Source organism: Pleurodeles waltl, chromosome 5 (genome assembly GCF_031143425.1).
Source record: "Pleurodeles waltl isolate 20211129_DDA chromosome 5, aPleWal1.hap1.20221129, whole genome shotgun sequence".
NCBI classification, from domain to species: Eukaryota; Metazoa; Chordata; class Amphibia; order Caudata; family Salamandridae; genus Pleurodeles; species Pleurodeles waltl.
The window spans coordinates 217,935,573-217,955,630 of NC_090444.1; the positions used below are offsets into that span (position 1 = coordinate 217,935,573).

Here is a 20,058-nt window from a genome sequence, read left to right on the forward strand (position 1 = left end):
TTTTCTTGACCAGTCCTATTTTCATGTGTTGAAAAAGCCATTGTTTTCGATACTTGCTTCATATGAAACGTTTTTGTTAAAATGTTTATCCTTGCTGAACATTTTTTATTTTTAAAATAAAAAATAATAATTTTGAGCTATGAGAACGTTAGCTGTGTGAGCAGGTGTGACCATATCATAATATGCTGATCTGATATAAATCAATAAATTTTTACCTCTCAGGACTCAGAAAATATTGTCTGGTGCTTTGTTGTTTTCTGATGGGCCAAGACATGTCAAACATTTTCAATACAAGTGAGCCTCAACAAAGCTGAGTGACATAAATAAGCATGTGAAGTATTTGCAGGCATGAAATCGAATACAACTTTGAGATAAAATGCAGAAAATTACAGCATGAGTTGGGGCTTGCTGGTTCAGCTTTTAAGTATTCCTCACTGTCATTTAAGCTACAACATAATGAACTTGTTTCATGACACTCCAGCACGAACTGTTATGTCCTAGTTGGTGTATCCATATCTTTGATTTCCATCTTCATTACTGGTCTCAGCTATGACTCTGATATGTACAGCTTTCCATCAATTTTTTCAACATCTCTGCTAATGTAGGCAATTAATTCTGATTTTATTCAAAAAAACGAAGCAACTCTTTATTAAATCTTCCTTAAAGGTAGACGATTGTGTGGACACAGCATTAATTTATAACATGGTGTTGGAGTTCATATGCTCGACACTCTCCTGTCATTTAGTATTGGCTTTGGAATAATGCATTTTTTTAAATGTATTGTATTTTATTTATTTAGGTTTTTGTTTTTTTAACAAAGTCTCAGTTTAAGTTGCACGCATGCAGAAGAAAATGGTGTATGATCCTGTTCTCTGGAACCGGTAATGCCCCTGGATACAGACTCTACTTTATTTGTTCTTCCTTCTGGTTAGGAGCTGACTTCTGTGCTCCGTAATAAGAGTTGGGAAAATGTAAATGGAAGAAATCACCTGAATGTGGGCGTATGGTAGGTGTAGTCGAAAGTCCACAATACTTACAACAGGTCAAAGCGTTTGCGCTCTCGACATAAAAACATCCACCTCTCCATCAGCAGTGAAGGTACAAAATACAAACTACTGTTGAAAACTACAAAATTCATGGTAAGTCTAAATCAGATACTCCCAATAGTACAGCGCAAGTATAAGGCAGCTGCACAACATCCCATCTATTTACAGGTGCAAATGTACTTCCAGACTCTGGCACAAATAGCATATACGATTATGCACGATAAGAGGGTAGGGGTGGTGGGGGAGTAAGAGAATTGATGCTGTAGGGAAAAGAATTTCTATGGTGGTTGAAATGAGCTGGCTCATCTCTTAACTATATGGAATTATAGGGCTGTTATGACAGATCGGTGGGATGAAATTGAGGAATTGTATTAACATTTACCAGAAGCACACAAAAAGAGGGGACAGTTAATTGTTACTGAAGGAAAACTATCTTTAATTATGGGTACACATGGCATGTTAGATGTTGTAGGTAGATGACCACCAGTTTTTTTCTGGGAAGGTATGCTTGGTTAATGATATAAAGGTTTAGGAAAGAAGCAGAAAGCAGTGTCATTTGTTGGGTGAGCATTCATTTGGCTCTAAAATGGATGAGATGCTGAGAAAATAAAGAAGAATACCAGCACACCAAATACATTGATGCACTACAAATTCCAGAGAATGCAGCAGGAAAAGCAACAAATGAGTAAATGTAGCCCGCCTAATCAAACAGCAAACCTCTCTGACTCAACAGCAGCAGGAATCACAAGGCAACCAATACCAGACAATTTTATTGGCAATGCCGCAACATAAGTAGTAGGACCTCACTGTGGAGGTCCCTATAATAGCATAAGTGACTATTCAAATCAACTCGCATGCCGTCTCCCAACACCCCTGAATACCAAACCACCAGTAGAAAAGCCTTCGAAATGGGGTTTCTGATTGACTAAGGTAGGCACCTCAGCCAGGCAGAAACCACCACTCTAGTCGGGGCAAGTAAGTTGCACACCAAAGATACCCTGTGCTCACCCCCGCGGTAGCTTAGCACAGAACAGTCAGGCTTAACCCCAGAGGTGATGTGTAAGGCGTTTGCACAGCACACACCAGGGACACAATAAATACACCACCAAAGGGACTCCACAACAAGTTATGTAAAAATAAACTATATTGTATAAAAGGTGTACACCTAAACAACAGAAATCAGTACTACTTTGCCAAGCAGGCAGTTGTCAGACTATCACCATGATAAGTGCAACCACAATAAGACATTTTTACATTGTACATGCTATAAGCATTACCCTCCCTGTGCACCCTAGGCAGATTCAGAAATATATTTGTGATTTCACCCGGAAACAAAGACATATGATGAGGCATCAGGTCTGGTAACACTGAGGGTACAAGCACACAGTGATAAAATGTAGGTCGTACACCAACAATGCCCTCTACATGAAGGCCATTGCGCATATGCGCTTCTTTTAGAAAATATTCGGTAGCTGGGGTTCCCAACATAGCGCGCACGTCCACCTGCACTCCTACTACGAGAGATACGGTACCCTAACAACCATTGAAGGGCTCAGAGGCACCTTTGTGCTTATTACACATTGTATGGTAAATTAACAGTCCCCAGGAGAATCTAGCCTAGGAACTCTTTGGGCACTCACCCCATCCTACCATACAGGTTGGTGGCAGGGTGGGAACCACACACACTTCCGCGGGGAGACCTCGTTGGGTTCTCCCACCCCATGTGTGGCAGAATCCAGAGACAGCCGCCCGCATCCACACTGTGCGGCTGCCGACCTCCGCTTCTTCAGCAGCAGCCTGTTGCTGGTACAGTGCCCGGAGCTTGCTAGGGCTTCCCGGACAGCTGCCTTTATCCACAAGAGGTGGCCCAGGCCCGAGGAGCGCTCCCATGATTCCTCCTGGGGCTGGGTCCTCAGCTCTTGTATCCAGCCGATGTCACTGTGTGGCGTGTCTGGAGCCCTCCAGGGCCTCCCGGACTGCTACCTCCTCTGCGGTGCTGCCCAGCCTGGGGAACCCTTCCACCTGCGTGCCAGCTCCTTCTTTCACCCCAAGCCTGGGTCAAAATGGTGACTACACCAAAATTGGTGCCTGCTTGTGCCCCAGGGGCACTAGTTGGTGCGCGCTTCGTCCACTCGCATTGGACGGCTCTGGGGGATTCCTCCTGCCCTCAGCAGTGGGATTGGGTGGGGGGTGTCACACAGGTTCACAGCACACCCTCCCTACACGCTGATCAATGGGGTAGTGTATTTCACAGCATGGCACTCAGGGATAAATTAAGCGCCCAACAAACGCTACAGTCTGTACCCCAGAGCGTGGTCACCGCACACTTTGCATAAAAAAATATGGGGTTTCAGGCAGCGTTCCTCATGTACAGGGGAGAGTCCCAAGGGCAGCGTACAGGTCTTGCCACTTGCTGCCTTCAGGCATCACTACAAATGTATAGCACTCCCCAAGCGCTATATACTTTTGGCAGGAACAGGGACAGCAAAGGCACAGCAGTAATCTCACGCTGGCCCGTGGGAGAACACTTGGGGTGGGGGCATACAGGGCCAAAAAGGCAAGCTAGCATACAACACAATGTTCGGGTGGTGGTCTCTCCTTATAGGGCCACAGCACCTTGGGAGTCCAGAGTCAGGGAACAGACCGGCAGCGGGGCAGCATGCAGAAAAGCAATCCTGAAGAGTCCTTTTGGGCCACCCAGCAGACACTAGGCAGCAGGGCAATAAACATAAGAGCAGTCCAGATGAGTCTTTTGTGCAGTCCAGTAGTCCTTCTGACAGAGGTCCGGTCCCAGTTCCAAAAGTGCTCAAAAAATCAGGGGGCAGGTCCCTTCTACTTATACTCACAAATGCCTTTGGTCAGGGGGGTAATGCCAAAGGAGTCCTTTCAAACACAACACCCTTTCAACCCAGCCCTGTCTCCAGACATCAGTAGGGCTTAATCAGTCCATTGTGTGAGGACAGGATACAGCCTATTCACATGTAAGGTGTGAACGACCCTCCCTCTCCACAGCCCAGGTAGACTATCAGTATGCAGATGCCTCTTCTGTCACACCCAGCCCCTCCTGTCTGGAAAGTATGCACCAAGTGGAGCTGTCACTCTGCCCCAGACGTGGATTGGAGTCAGGCTGCAAAAGCATCAAAGTTAAAAGCACAGAGAAATTCCCACTTTCTAAAGTGGCATTTCTACCATGGTAATAAAAAATCCGCCTACACCAATAAACATGATTTCTAGCTTCCATTCCAAACAGACTAAACATGCCCATGCTATTCTTCATAGATCAGAAGATACCACATAGACACATGTCAGGGCATTTCCAATGCAGTCCTATGAGAGGAGCAGCACTCATAGTAGTCAGAAACTTAATAGGCTGTTTTTCCCTACAAGGGGATGTAGCACATAGACATATGCCCTTCCTTTTTCATACACAGCATATTGCCCATAGGGCTAGCTATGGCCTACCTTAGGGGAGACTTAAGTGTAGCAAAAATGGAGTTTAGGCTATGGCAAATAGTTTGACTTGCCAAGTCAATGTGGCAGTAAACTGCACACACAGGCCCTGCAGTGGCAGGCCTGAAACATGTTTGAAAAGCTACTTTTGTTGGTGGTCCAATCTGCGCTGCCGGCCCACTAGTATCATTTAATTTACAGGCCCTGAGTTTATGGTATACCACTTTACAAAGGACTTACAAGTAAATTAAATGAGCCAAACAGGTGTAAACCAATTATACCAAGTTGTAGGGGAAGAGAGCACATGCACTTTAACACTGATTAACAGTGGTAAAGTGCCCACAGTCCTAAAGCCAACAAAAAGAGGGTCATGAAAATAGGAGAAGAAAGGCAAAAAGTCTGTGGATAACCCTGCAGAAAGGGCCATTTCCAACAAATGAATGAATGTTCCTCATTTCTGTAGGGAAGTCATCACTGGCAAATGTTCACTACCAATTGAGAGAACTGTATTAAATTAATAGAAGTTACTACACACTTTGCACTACACTACTACCCAAACACAAGATAAACATGGACCATTTCCCTCTCTTGTCAGACGACTGTAGCATTGCTTTCAAAAGGAGCTCTACTAGAAGCCCCTCCAGATCAAAGCTGAACAGGAGTCTAATCAGCCTACACTCTGATACCAAAGAAAGATGATTAGCTAAACTCAATCTTGACTCTGGAGTTTTGAACATATTTTTCAGCACTTTTTTTAATTGAATTGTAACCATGTGTAGTGTGATTAACTGTTCCCTCGTGTATGCTTTAAAACAATGAAAGGACCATACAGTCTGAATGCAGGGTCACAATTACCCCTCCCTAACAAACGTTAGGATCCATTTCCAATTCAGAACCCATCTCTCACCCCACCCATCAACAAGGTAGAATTCCCCCAAACATTTACAATCTCCAATTTAATTATTCTACAGGTGAAAGTACAAAATAAAGACCAGTCAAGAGTCCAGATATGTTCACTGTAATAGACAAAGATTTAGTGCCTGCGGCATTGGTGTGCAGGAGAGGCCTGAGAGTTCCCTCCACATGCAGGACGTTAATGGACCCGCGTGCGCACACAAACAATCAAGTGGGACTTTCAGAAGCCATCATATTCCAAAGACCACCGATAGAGAGGGAGAGTCCTTCTTTCACTAGGAAGTAGTTTTGATGCCCCAGTCAGTTCCACAGGAGTTTTTTTTTCTTCTGATTTCGATTGATGTTCCCAGAGCAGGGAACTCTGGCCTGACAAATCAAATGTAATGTTTGGCAAAAAGTAACCCAGAATATCTTCTAGTCTAGCGATAGTCCCACCAGATATGGCAGAAGTCTTTCAAAAGCTCACAATACCTCTAATAGAACAGATTGGTGGATGGCTTCACCTCTGGAGCTTTGCAGAACAAAGGTATCAAGAACAACTAGCTAGTGATCTTCTTTCTCCACAGTACTACCTGGCCTCTTCAACAAATCTCCCCAAAGGAGTACCCATTGCTCTTCCCAATCTCTTTCCCCCATATGTGGTCCCATCTGTTCATGGAAGCCCCGTACAGGTTTAGGTTATTCATCAAAGCTTTGTACAAGTTCAGTATAATGCCTTTGGGATCATAAGAGATAGCAATAAACATTTCTGTAGGGGTGCCCTACTGTTGCTGTTTCACTCACGATTGGATTCATCATCCAGTGCCTTAATTGAGAATTAGTTGCATTAATTCTTGTCTACGATGAAGTCCTGCTTACAGATCAAACATTATTCAGTTAGCTGCCTTATCAAACATGTTGGATGTTGAAAGATGCCTTCTGATTCCCCACATATCAGATGGGTCCAGTTTCCATGATGGGTAATATATGACGAAGAAAATGTGGTTTACTTCAATCGACGACAGAAGAGTAGTATTTAGGGGAGCTAAGGTAGACATTAGGAGGCTATCAGTAGTCAGCTTCCATGGTAAGTCCTAAATGACCCCTTCAGACTTTGTCTACCTTTATTTTGTCCTTTGCCCTAAGAGCCAATAAATGAATATTTGGGTGATGTAAAATCTTGTAAATTACATAAGGAATGCTCCTTTTGACACATTCCAAATATAGTTTAATTCGGAAAGATTTTTCACCTTAAACATGCATTGTTTAAAAACAGGTTCAATATTTACAGTACAGATATAAACTTATTTCCCACCAACTCAGGTTTGGACAAACACATACATTCATTAAAATAACTCATAAAATACATTGAAACTGCTGGTTTGGCAACAATATTAGATTTTCATCTCAAAATTTCCTCTTAGACATTTAGACAGTAGGTACTTTGAAAAGGAATACACCACAAATTGTTTGTATCACTGCTTAGGACACTAAAAACCTCAATAAAGCATCTTATACCAATATGCTTGCATAAGGCCACTACCCATTTCTTCCTCTGTGGATTGTACACCTCACAGTAGATGCCCCACTGTTTCAGCTTCTTGCTTGCAGGCAGGGCAGAAGTTCAAGACGTCTGCCACATAAGACCACCTTTTGCAAAATGATCTGGTGTTCAGGGTGCCATGTGTGAAATGCAAAAAAAAAAAGTTTTATTTTTAGTGAGGGGGTTCAAGCAAAGTCCATAAAAGCCTCAAAGTTTTCAACCAGACTCCATCCCTTGCAATATCATGTAATTTCCTTGAGGAAAGAATTCCAATAGGTCTCTGCCCTAGTTGGTACCAGTTGCTCTGGATGGAACCAACATCTTTCAAAACCCACTTTTGACTGAGTTGATTTGATAAAACATAGCCAAGGGACCTTGGAAATACCAGGTAACTTAAGGAGGTTCTTAATGCCCTCTCTATAGGCAGACAATTAATTTGTGGTCCATTACTGATACCAGTAGAACAAAGATCGGCTACATATCTTAATTTTGATTTGTCTGTGTCATATCTAGACATACAGGAATCAAGAGGATATTCTGTGGCAGAGTTATCTCGACCATCTATTCAGTCCCTGGTAGTAGACTGCAGTCAACATACCCCCACATTTCTGCTCCATAGAGTGCTTGCTTTTGATAAACATCTTAAGGGCAGGAGATAATGCTCTTGAGGGTGTACTTTTATACATGTTCACTATGCTGGCTGAATAGTTTGCAAGCCTAATTTGTCTTTTCTGGATTTGTGGGTGTCCACGTTTGGGGATTCTCCTATTCCCAGATAATCAAAATTTGACACATGCTCAATCTCTGTGTTCCCTGCTTTCAAACTTGATTTTGCTGCTCTAGAAGCACTAAAGATCATTCATTGTGTTTTTACACTATTCAGATCCATTTCCCCTTCTAGGCAAAATGAAAAAAAAACAATAGCAGAAGTGTCAGAGGCAAACAGGAGTGCTACTGCCCTCTGCCTTCCTATTTTAGGTGTTTCACAGCAATCTCTGTGCAACAGTTCTACTACTTCATTGATATAGAGGGACAAGAGGGTAGGGGCCAGACTTCGTGCCTACATGACACCCATCTCAACATTAATGTGCTCCGTAAGTTGGCCATCCCTTCCCCATCTAACTTGTGCGAAGTTGTGCAAATGAAGCGGGACTATTATGGACAGCAAATTATCTGGAAGAACCATTTCATCCTGCACAGTCTATACCTTTGCTCTATGGATCCAGTCAAAGGCTGAACATAAGTGAAGGCCACATACAAACAGCCCTTGTTGATCAAAACGTTCTTCAAGTAGATGGTACAAAACCAGAGCCCATGATAGATGATGCTCATGCCTGACCTGAACCCTGCCTGAAATGTTGATAGTACTTTGTTGCTCCCTATCCAGACTTGGAGTTGGTTCAAGATCTGCCTCCAGAACACCTTCTGCTTGCTATCAAGGAGACTGATGGGCTGGTAATGATTTGGACAATCATGTGGACCCTTTTTATGTAAGGGGATGTCTGCTGCGTTCTGTATGTTAAGCAGCTTAGCTCCCTGAAGGATAAAGTTGGAGATAAAGTTGATATAGTGGGAGAGCTAGATCTAGATCTCCCAGTACTTCATCAGGACCAGCAGCTTGATGTAAACACGTCAACGTTTGGTCAAAGGCATTGTAATTGCTATCTTTACGGTCCGCGATGACCATATTCGCTATTGCTGGCCACAGACCTAGCTTGACTAAGATATACTCTACATGACTGGAAAAGCCTGAACAGTTGTAGGTCAGGAGCCCAGCCCTCTCTAAAGACCTTCCATTGCAGGCGTGGGATCCCAATTGAGGGTGAGGGAAAATACTTAGCCAGCCCTTTTAGACTACACAATCAAGAGAAGGTATTCCCTATTTTCTATAGAATTCAACAGTTGGATCCCATGAGCTAATGCCAGGGGCTCATAGGTAGTGTTAAAATTGTCTCCAATCAATGTATGTTATTTCGTAACACTGTGGATCAGTGCACTTTAGAGTTGTTGAAGGTTGGTCTCTCCATTACGGTCTGTTACTCAATTGAAACGCTTAACCTGGTACCCAGACATTAAGCCAATCTGATGGTCATTTTAATCTCTGGAATCAATTATTGCTTCAGTAATTCCTGAGAAGTAGGGCAGTCTTCACCCGAATTGCTGATCCTCCAGATGCTCTCCCTTTTCCCAAATGAGGTGCTAGCTTATAGTAGAAGGAATAGCCTGGTCAAAAAAGGGGTGGGAGGCACCAGGTCTCCTGTAAACAGCAAATATCATAGTTCAACAGACCCTAATCTAGGTCCCCTAGGTTAGAACCTAAGCTAGCTACATTCCAAGATAAGATTTGTACAGGGCAGATTGGTAGGTGATCATATTCCTGCCTACTCGATCCCAAACAAGATCTCTGCAGTTCTAGGGCTCCAAAGAACCCTCCCCCAAGATTATTCTGGTCTGGTTCTAAATCCCCTATCGGTGTGTTTCCTATGGAGTGATTGGGCAACATGTCTTCACTGGAGGCCAGTGGCTCTACTGTCCCTCTCATATTGACTGTCTGCATATGATTACCCCCTTTTTTGTGGTCTTGAGTTAGTCTATCCTGTCCAGGCATGATGGTTGGTTATCCCTCTCAGGGTATTCAACATGCCGCCCATGGTCATCAGCCAGGGCCCTCCACCCTGCTGCCAGTAATAGTCCTAGCTCCTTGATATACCTGTTTAAAAAAAAAAAAAAAATGCCCAGAGATTTTCATTTTTGATTTGTTTTTTTGTAGCATTAGAGAAGTAATTTAGCTTGGGCAGACATTGCTAATCTGAGCGTTTTTGGGGTTTTTTTGGGGGGTTTTTTTGGATGACATTTTTAAAAAAGAGCAGATGTGTTACAGTGATGTAATATTTCAGGAACCATGCGACCTATATACTTCATTTTGGTGTCAAAACCTAGGTTTTGGGGGTCAACTAATCTTATAGAGAAAGAGAAAAACTCCACAGAGCGACCCTTCTTCCATTTCCAAAATGGAGGTTCTTTAATGATGTGTTTTAACAATCATTTTGGTAATTTATTTTAATATTGTTTGTTTTAGGTTTTCAGTTGATTCAAATTTGTTAACATGAGCAACGTAGGTGGTAGGAGACGATCTTTACCTCCTGACAGAGTGTTGATAACTGTAAAATATGAGGACTCCTTCAACAAAGAAAAATGTATCATGTGCCAAACTAATCCAAAGGAAAACCTAACCAACTGTGGCTGGACAGAAAGAGAATTTGAGATGCTGCAGAAATATGGCAAGACAAAGTTCAGAAAAGATTGAAGCTGATGGGTGAAGAGGATCAATTATTTCATTGTTGTTACAGCAAGTGCTACAAGTCGTATACAATGGAAAAAAGCCTGCAAAAAATGTTTTGGCAACAAGTAGCAGAAACCAGTGTATCACAACAAGAATCTGAGTCTTCTGAGAAAGTGACGATAACCTAACCCAGTGCCCTTGCACTTAGAAGATTGATATCTAACCCTCATCCACCTCCAACAACTGATCAGAAAGCTGAGGATCTTCAATGTGCTATCTGTGGTTTAACCAAAACAAGGTCGAAAGGGATTGACAAAAGAACAAAGTAAAATCAGCAGGAACAGTTTTACGAAAGGTCCTGAAAGGTTTAGATATTGGAAAAAATGACAAATTTTGTGATGCACAGAGTGCCATAAATCATGGGAGTCCACAAGAATGCCTGATGTTTTCTTAACATTTTTAACATCATTGTTTAAGTTTGTAACAGTTTTGCTGTGCTGATATTAACGTTTTTGAGTTCGGAACAGAAGCTAACAACATTGATGATGGCTTTGAAGATACAAGCGAAGAAGTGGGAGACAAGTCCATGAACAGACAGGCTTATGCTGTGCGAATGTACTGCCTTTTCCAAATTATATTTTATGAATTACAGCATGGCAAAAAGAAAACTCTGCTACACATGATGACTGCCCACTCAATCTATCAGTACGGAGCAGGAACTTGTTAACCGCTCAGGCTATAAAATCTTGTGAATCCAACGGCACACGACTTCCAAGTCACTTTACTAGGAAATAATTTACCATTGCTGCTCCTGATAAAGAAGAACTGTCTTTAAGATCAAAATTGTCTGGAACGTCCAGTACACATGATACTGCTATGGTACGTTTTCAAGACTCTACTAATGAAATTGCTGCTGGGAAATAAGCTGTGTCCGCTGTAGGCAAAAACAACCAAAGCTGAAAACTTGTAACCCAAATGCCTTGCCAACATGTGCAAAATCACTACAAGCCACCAACACATCCCAGTCTACCAGAAAATTTCAAAGTGGCTGAGAACGTGGATCATCTTCTACCTGATGTTATGTTCTGCAAAGCTGACTCAACTGAATTTATAATATAGCTTATTCGGTGCGGACTGAAGGATGAAGAAAAGCCAGTTCCTCCATGGGCTGGAACTCATGGTCTGATCTCCCAGAATACCGTCCCACTGAGGAAAGTTGTTTTTTTATCAGTAAAAACTACAGTAAAAAACGACATAAGTGTACACCGCTCTACAACAGTTCCCAAATGTGCATGCGCACCTTAAAGACCAGCCTACCCTGCCAATTTTCAGCGATGAAGATGTTTTCTGTATTGAAGCTGAGATTTTTATGAGCAGAATTTGATGATCTTTATCCAATGATGGGTGATTCCCCACATGATAAAAGTTGTGTTGTGGTGTGCAGGAAGTTATATCAGTGGATGTGGCATAGACAATGCATTTATTGAAGCTGAAATCTTAATAAGAAAAACTGTCCAGTCAGTATTGAGCGGAACTTATTATGTTCGTTCTTTACACGGTATGCTTATCATATCTGAGACTATAGAAACAGTGCGTTGGACTGCTTTCTGGAACAAGAATGTCAAATTACGTTTTGCATATCTTATCTCAGAAGTGAACAAGGCACAGGGTGCACTTCATTCAAAAGACATAATGCAAAGCCAGGAAATCTTCAGTACACTCAGTTCAAAACCAGAAAAACTGAAAACTAAGTTTGTAGAGTTTGTCAAAAAATGTGAAGAAAAATCAGAACTCTGCAAGTACTGGGGAAATGTTTTACACATGATAGCTCTAGTGAAACACTTGGCACCTTGGCATGTGCTGATCGGGAAGGAGATTGGGAGCTGCGCGTGAAGACTGTGGAGACACTGATTACTGATTCGAAATTTGATTGCATAAACTACCTGAGATATGGGCCCTGGTATTTGGAAAGAGTGAAGAAGCTAGAGGTGGAAAAACCATACCCCTACAGAAAATTCATCCAAAGATATTTTGTGGTGAAAGAGAGGGAAGGTTTGACTCCAGATATGAAACTGGAACAGACAATCCAGAGGTCACAGAAAAGCTCCAAGGGAATGGTTGGTCAGACACATAAAAGTGAATGTTGCTCAATGGCAGCTAGTTTACCATGAAGTCCTTTCTATTTGCAATGGTTTCAGAGAGATGAAAACTTCAAAGTTAAGTAACCATCGTGAAACTGTTCCTCACCACAAACTTGTGGGAAAGAGAGGGGAACGTTTTAATAAGCATAATGGCAGCCTTCTTCATTTCATGCAGAAGCAAGGAAACCCCTTTGTAGTGACTGAGCCTGTGGTCTAATAGATATCCTGGAACATAGAATAGTTATGCAGAAGTCAAGCAGGAAAGTTTTGTATTGAAAGAGAAAAAGCTGTTTGAGATAATCACTAAAGCTAAACTTCCACAGTTTGATTGCCATAGTAAGAGTTTCGTCCAACCAGCCAATACAAAACAGGTTACAAAAAAACCTTTCGCAAACACATAGAGATAATCTGCCGCTTGATCTTCCAACAAACACATTATTTGATGGAGATGTTGCAGCCAAACCAGTGAAGCACAAACTTGTACAAGAGCTTGAACAAAAATCTTTCACCTGAAGAATTTGAATTCCAAAAGGTGTCCTTATTGAAAACTGCTGGTGTTGTGGACTATATGTCACCATTGTGAATGGTCAAGATTTAATCCATGCAAAACTTCAGAGAGGTCGTCCAGATTGTTCTACAAACATCAAAGTCAGTGTGCACCTTGCAAAAACTGCAGTTTGCCTTTGACAGTTATCTTGAACGATCTGTCAAAGAATGTGAGAGAATCAGAGGAATGTCTACAAGTGGAACAATTGACCTTACCTTCATCAAAAATTCAACACCTGTACCTGTGCAACTTGAGAAATTCTGGTCATCAGCTGCAAACAAGATGAACCTGGAGATGTTAACTCGCCAGAACATTGGTGACGCTTCAGTGAACACTGAATTTCCAACAATTGCAAGTGGAATGATTGTAAATGGGGAGTTGGTGTCTGCAGAGATGTATTCAAAAGGTATGGGCCATATTGTTCAAGAACGTAACAGCAAATTGGAGGAAGCTGACATTGGTGTTGTGCCACATGTTGAGTGGGCTGTTTGAAATGGTTCCATCCAGTCATTGTACTGTCAAACGACTCAGATGTTATTATTGTGCTACTTAGATTTGTTGAAATGTTCATAAGTCTAGGATTGTCACAGTTATATATACAGGCGAGAAAAGAATCTTAACCCCCGTTCATGTTCTGCACAAGAAATTCGTATGGGTGATGACACTATGAACAAAATTGTAACAAAGCTTGGAACTTTAACTGCTGAAGTTTCTAAAAGGATTTGCTAAGACAGAAAAAGAATGTGACTTTTAAAGACATAGAAAAATACCTTGTGCCTGTGTGGAAAACGAAATCTGACTGTCACACGTTTGACGATCGTCAGTACAGTGAGTTCAAGAGATCAGTCCTGCTAAGTGACCTTTCACCGACGTCATATTCTGCGCGTTGACACATTAAGAGCATTCTACTTGATCAGAAGATGTGTAAATGTTTTGGCTCATGCACATGTAGTGAAAGATCCGTGTGGATTTTGTTGCTAAGATATTTATGGTGCTAAAACCCACGAAATGTCTAAAGCCTCTACCCACAGAACTTATACGTACATGCAAAACCTGTGCTACAAAAAGATATCCCTGTCGATATGATGTTCTCAGATGTTCAACATTCTGCAAATGTACCACGAGCGATTGCTGAAACAAATAAAGTGAACTATGAAAATGTGTCTAAAACAGGAGTGATAAACATTATTTTTTCTTCATATTCAGATCATAAACATTGTATGGTATATGCAAAATGATTAAAAACCATTATTAATTGTTTAATTTCTATATACGTCTCTTCTGCCTCTATTATAGCCTCCATTTTAGAAACTGGCAGAAGGGTTGCTGTGAGAAGTAATTTTCTATCTCTATAAGACTTCTTGACTCCCAAAAGTATGTTTTAACACCAAAACGAAATGTATTGGTCTCATGGTTCCTGAAATATTACATCATCACTGCAACACATCCGCCATTTTTAAAAATGTCATCCAGAAAAAAGTGGCCCGGATCAGCAATGTCTACCCAAGCTAAGTTACTTCTCTAATGATCCCAAACACAAATCAAAAATGAAAAACTCTGGACAACGTTTTTTTCTAGAGGTATATCAGATTTCATATATATATATATATATTTTTTTTTTAATAACTTCAATTGTTGAAGGGGCAGAGCTTATTGTCCTTGCCTCTACTTACATTAACCCTGCCACCATATCATTACGTCAGAGGGCAACTCTAATGATGTGCTGATTTATTAATGGGTTTGGGAGCCTTTCAACCCTAGATTTGTCATTTCTTATTACTAAGGTACAGTTCCAGGTGTTCCTCAGCCAGTATATTATTTTATTCCTTTGCTTTCTCTAATGTTGCATACACTGAGTCTATGCTCTACAAGGTTTGTTTTCACACCTGTGCTTAAATGTGAAAGATAGGTTTTTATAGCCCTGCAGAACCCTACCCAATACATAGTTGAAGTGGTATCATTGCTTTTAGTTTACTAGCAGTCCCTGAACAGGGATCTAGAGACACTTGGAGACACAAAACTGGTCTAAGAAGAAGACTCTTTAACTAAAAAGTATGTTTATTTCAACAAGTCACCCTGTTGCTCAGCACATGGCAAAGAACCACTCAGAATACTATAAAAATAAATCGATGTTGTAAACAACAAGAATAAAATGAACATTTCTACCCATGTTAAAATGTCATCCAAGAACCGAATACCTAATTATATGCGCTACATTAGGAGAGCGTGGAGTAGCATAATGCATCTAGATTTTCGTAGGGGAAATTAGCACAATTCATACCTGTTTACAGCAAAGTGCTGTATTTATCAGGACTCAAGTATGGCCTGTTCCGTGCAAAAGGCAAACCTGTATCACTTCAGCTCTTCCTGGACTCAGGCTAAATGTCAACTTTCAGTGGAAAGTGTGATACAGCAGTATCTCTGGCAGCCAAATTCTTGTCTGGCAGTGTCTTGCTTGTGATAATCTTGGGTGCAAAGGACTCCTCTAACAAGTGGCCATGCAGTCCTTTTATACTAAATCGTATCTAGGATGGAATTTCCAGCATCCATTTAGGAATGTTTCATATAACCAATGAGCATCAAGATGCTAGTCTAAGAAGCATTCTTTTAAAAAAATAAGGCCAAAGTATGACAACTCAGACTACACTGCTTAGGCTGTTCTTTTTTGACCTTGAAATTGAGATAAGGCTTCTGTTCCAGGCTGATGTCGCATCAGGTATCTTAGTAATGTCTATAGCTAGATGACATTTTCACAGATCCTTGGAAAGAGAAGGACGGATCACAGCTCCGCCAGACTTGTTGATGAATCTGCAAAAGTACATAAAATGGAGCCTTAGCCTACTTAAAATGGAGTCTTGCTTAATGTCTTTGTCATTCTTGGCATGTATGTCTGAATTGCAACATCATATGGGTGGAGCGACATATAGGAATTTGTCTACTTATTAGGGAAATCCATGCTCTTCGAAAATGGAGATATACATTTTGATGCCATAACTAATTTCAAAATATCGGTTAGACACATACCATATATACATACCTATAAATAAATAATGCATATTGTACCATTTTATGTAAATATGCTTTAAGATATGCATCCATTTGCTTCTTTAAGCCTTGCATGTTTCAAGCAATAAAACGTATAAACGTAATAGCTACATTATCATGAAAGCATTCATGCTGGCTTAGAGGGATGCATGGTGACAATTAAACAGATAAGACATGATACTGAATATGCCAATAAAAACTATGTAGCTTTATAAACAAAAATAGTTAAATCTTCAGTTATTTGACATAGTCTCTGTGGTAGATTAGAGTTCTGCTTATTAATCCTCATGTGAGGACATATCACATTATCAGTTGCACAAACAGCATATGTGTGGTTGTTATGAAAACCAATTAATACTTGCTTGTCTTTAGTTCGCACATTGGATGGACCAGCAATCAGTTGCAATTCCAAAGTAAATGACGATGATGAGAGTACTGCATCTGGAGGCTTGATCATTGACAGCTAGTCAAGCCAGTCATCAAGCAACTCATCAAAGGGCGTCACTGGTGTAGTCGGTCCATCATAGTTTGCATCTTGTAATGGGTTCAAGTGCATTGATCAGCATTGTCTCTGGTGTGATTGCAAAGGTTGCAGCAGTATTTCCATGTCTATGAAAGCCACTAGAAGGTGCTCTAAATGTAGATTCAAGATGATTTCAGCTGAACAGTTTATACACCAGAATACAGGTTTCACTTGTACGTTGTCTATTTTATGAAATTTTCTTTAAGTTTCGAAAACCAAGCAGATCCCAGATAATGTGCTAGGGTCTCTCTGCATCTCTGTTCAGCTGGATAAGTATATTCCATATTATTGATTTCCTCATTGGATCAGGTGACATTACCACAACTGATGAACAGTAGAATGGTTGGGAATCCTCCACAAAGACTGCAGAACAATTTATGGAAAAATGATGGGCTGAGTCCAAATACAGCTTTAAATCCAGTCACCAGATTATTCCCAGTGTTCTTAAAAAGATACACAATGGCAGTTGTAGACAAATTAAAAATCGTAAGGAGGATATCCGCAAAGTTGGTCGGGTATTGCGTCTGTAATAACCTCTTAATCGCCAAAGAGGTTCTGGCTATTTGCAAGTTGTACGTTTCTGCCATAGATGCCAAAGGGACTTCTTTTTATAATAACTCTGCCACTAATTTGCTAATTTCCTCGAAACACATGCATCTCATATTAATACTAGGCCAAGGGACATTTTTGATTACATGTTGAGGCAGTGGGTACATGGTACTTCCCCAACACTGCGTTGTTTTAAAAACCATAATCAAGTATAGCTGGCCTGGTTTCAAGCTGCAACAAGTAACATTCGTTAGAACTAAATAGGAGCCATTGTACAGTAGGTCCTGGTGTGTGGGGGTGGATAGAGTAGGAGTGACTGATAAAAGCAACTTAATTCAGGCATCAAAGCGCTACACATTAAGTGCAAGGAAATGGTATCACACAGAAGGGAATTTCTGAATGCACTAATAAACACATGGTCATCTTCATTCAAGCACATGTAAGAAAACTGAAATGTCTGTGAATGGAACAGATGTGAATTGTGCATTGTTTCCTACCAGCCTAATGATTTGTGTTTCTGGCAGTCATGAAATTTTTAAGTTGTAATTGGTAGAGAAATAATGCTGTGTATCACCCATGTGATAAGTGGATGGTCATGAATCGAAAATGGTGCTTCTTCCATTTGCTCAATACTCAACAAAGTGTATGTGGATTTTCTTTTCGCAATTGTTTTCTGTGTTAAGGTCAAATTATAAGGTTCAAGAATAGTTGTTTTGTTTACAACTTGCCAAGGCACAACACCTGATCTGAGTGTTTGTAATGTCTAATTTAGTTGTATGACAGCTCTTAACTGAGCCTGGCCATGTTGCAACAGACCGAAGTCTCCTTTGAGGAGGTCTAAGGCTCAGGACAGGACGTGATTTAATGAAAACACTCTTGGTTGTAGGTTTCCTTGATCCATTTGCCTAATTCTCTCTCCAGCTTCTTTTTCTGAGTATTTGTTCCATTCATTATAAATAGCAAAGACTCCTGTCACTATGACCCATTTATTTTTAGTGGGATGTGGTTCGAGAAGGAAGTCGGAGAAATCCATGTTTTCTTTGATTGAGGATAAATGTTATTTCACAGCTGAAAGACTGGAACATTCTAAACAACGTTAGCAGAGTTTGCCTACAGTGTATGTGGTAACTACTATATGTGCTTGTGTATTATATCGTGGATCAGGTTGATTAGCTTTAGAGTCAAGAGGAATGGAAAAGAAACATCACACCCCATACTGATTATGGTACCAACTAAGACCTGAATGTATTACCCCAGCGGTCAAGGCTATCATGGAATCATGAGACTAAACTTTCTGGAGGGAATTGAGTGGAATTAAATGGTCCATCCTGGATCATGTCATTTAGATCTTAAATTTTGGTATGGAAAGTTTTTTTAAAGTCTTGCATAGTACCAAATCCCAGACAGGTAGTCTGCTCGATGTTTTTGTTCACAAAAATCTTTTATTTTTTTTAAGGTGTAATTACCTGCTTGAAATATGGTCTTGTTGCCTTGAATATGCCAAAATGTTGTTCCTCAAATACTTTTCTCATTAGCATTGTCTCTCCAATACTCATATACTTGATTGGCCAGGTTCTGACTAAATTCTTTTGAATAGATCAGCTTGTTAGTGGTGATTACATTCTTCTTACATTGTTGTGGATTTTGTAAAAAAAAAAAAAAAAAAAAAAAAAAAAGCTGAGGGATTTGACCTGTCGTCACTCTGGAAGTAAGAAAATGTCTTTAAGAAATTTGGGTGTCTATTAGGAGGTGGAGCTTCAAAATGTTCCATTGTGTGTAATTGTATATTTGCCTAGACTATTTATTTGTATGTAACAGTATGCATAGTGATGAAACAATATCTTTCTTTGTAATTCACCAAATTCAAATAAGGATCTTCATTATTCAAAGTGTCATATGCGACTCAGACTTCTAGTCTTTGTATCCCAGTCATTTGAAATAGAACCAGGAATAGCAATATCATTTACGGAAACGTTTAAAACATAACAGTAGTGCTCAGTAAGTCCCATGATTTTATAAGGAACCTCTTCCCATCGTGCCCTCGGGAACAGCATAAGCTGTGATGTTTGCAGCGCAGGTGTTTCTTCGAGCTCTAGGATGAAAGATGTAGCTTCAGTTCAGGAACCAAGAGTTGTACAATTGTCCTTTCTGGAACATAGTGTCCATTCAGTAGTAACAAAACACTGATCATTGTTGAGAGCCATATGATGAGTAGAAACATTCTTAAGATGGTCCGAATGTGGGACCAAGGTGGAATCAAGTACCAGTCACGGAACCAGTGATGGGCAAGAAGCAGTCTATGGTGTAAAGTAACTTTGGAAAATTCATAATCGGTTATTTCTCAGAAAGGCATTAGATCGATTGATGTGTGCCCATGTGCTACTTCATAATAGATCATGGAGTTGCGTGAAACGTGCAACTGTAGTGGTGACAGCATCAGATTTATCTGTAGAGTCCATTGCTCTGTGTAGCATTGGAGATGCATCATGACCAATTATCCCTGGCTGAGCACTCAAGCTAGTGATGTTACTGCTTTCATTAATTGGTATTTCAATCAGAGTAGGGAGAGGCTGAGAGTTTCTACTCTAAATTAATCTTGCCTCTTGCAATGGTCTGCTGTAGAGAATTGGCCATATAGTACTTTTTTCACATGGTTAATGGACACCTCTCTGATTTTCCTTGGACCAAACAAAGGAGGCAGGATGACATTTTGTTTGCCTTTTACCTCAAGGACTGTAATGGGTGATCTGTGGGATGGTTCAGCAGCTTGCTTGTTGGTGATATTTTGCCTTAACTAGATCCCCTATTTTAGGGATTGGTCAGCAATAGTTTCGACCTTCTCTTCTCTGGTAATGACTTCAGAATGGTTCACACAACACAGGTCGTCTCTGAGCTCTTGGATACTCTGAGAGACATTCAATCATGTTTCCAAGTCAAACATTTCTTTATCTCTTGCATTCTCAAGATTATCTAGGCCAGGCACATTTATAGGCACTCCAAAGAGAACTGCATCCCCTCAATACTCATTTAGGCAAGT

General features: G+C 40.7%; 1 protein-coding gene across 1 annotated transcript in view; it reads left to right on the top strand.

Annotated features, from left to right (window-relative positions):
- Positions 1 to 12,958: 12,958 nt before the first annotated feature.
- Positions 12,959 to 20,058, top strand: part of LOC138297014 (protein FAM200A-like) — an 82,023-nt gene continuing 74,923 nt past the window's right edge. The window contains exon 1 of the mRNA XM_069236531.1: positions 12,959 to 13,270. Coding sequence (XP_069092632.1) covers positions 12,959 to 13,270 — 312 coding nt within the window. The remainder of the gene's footprint in view (positions 13,271 to 20,058) is intronic.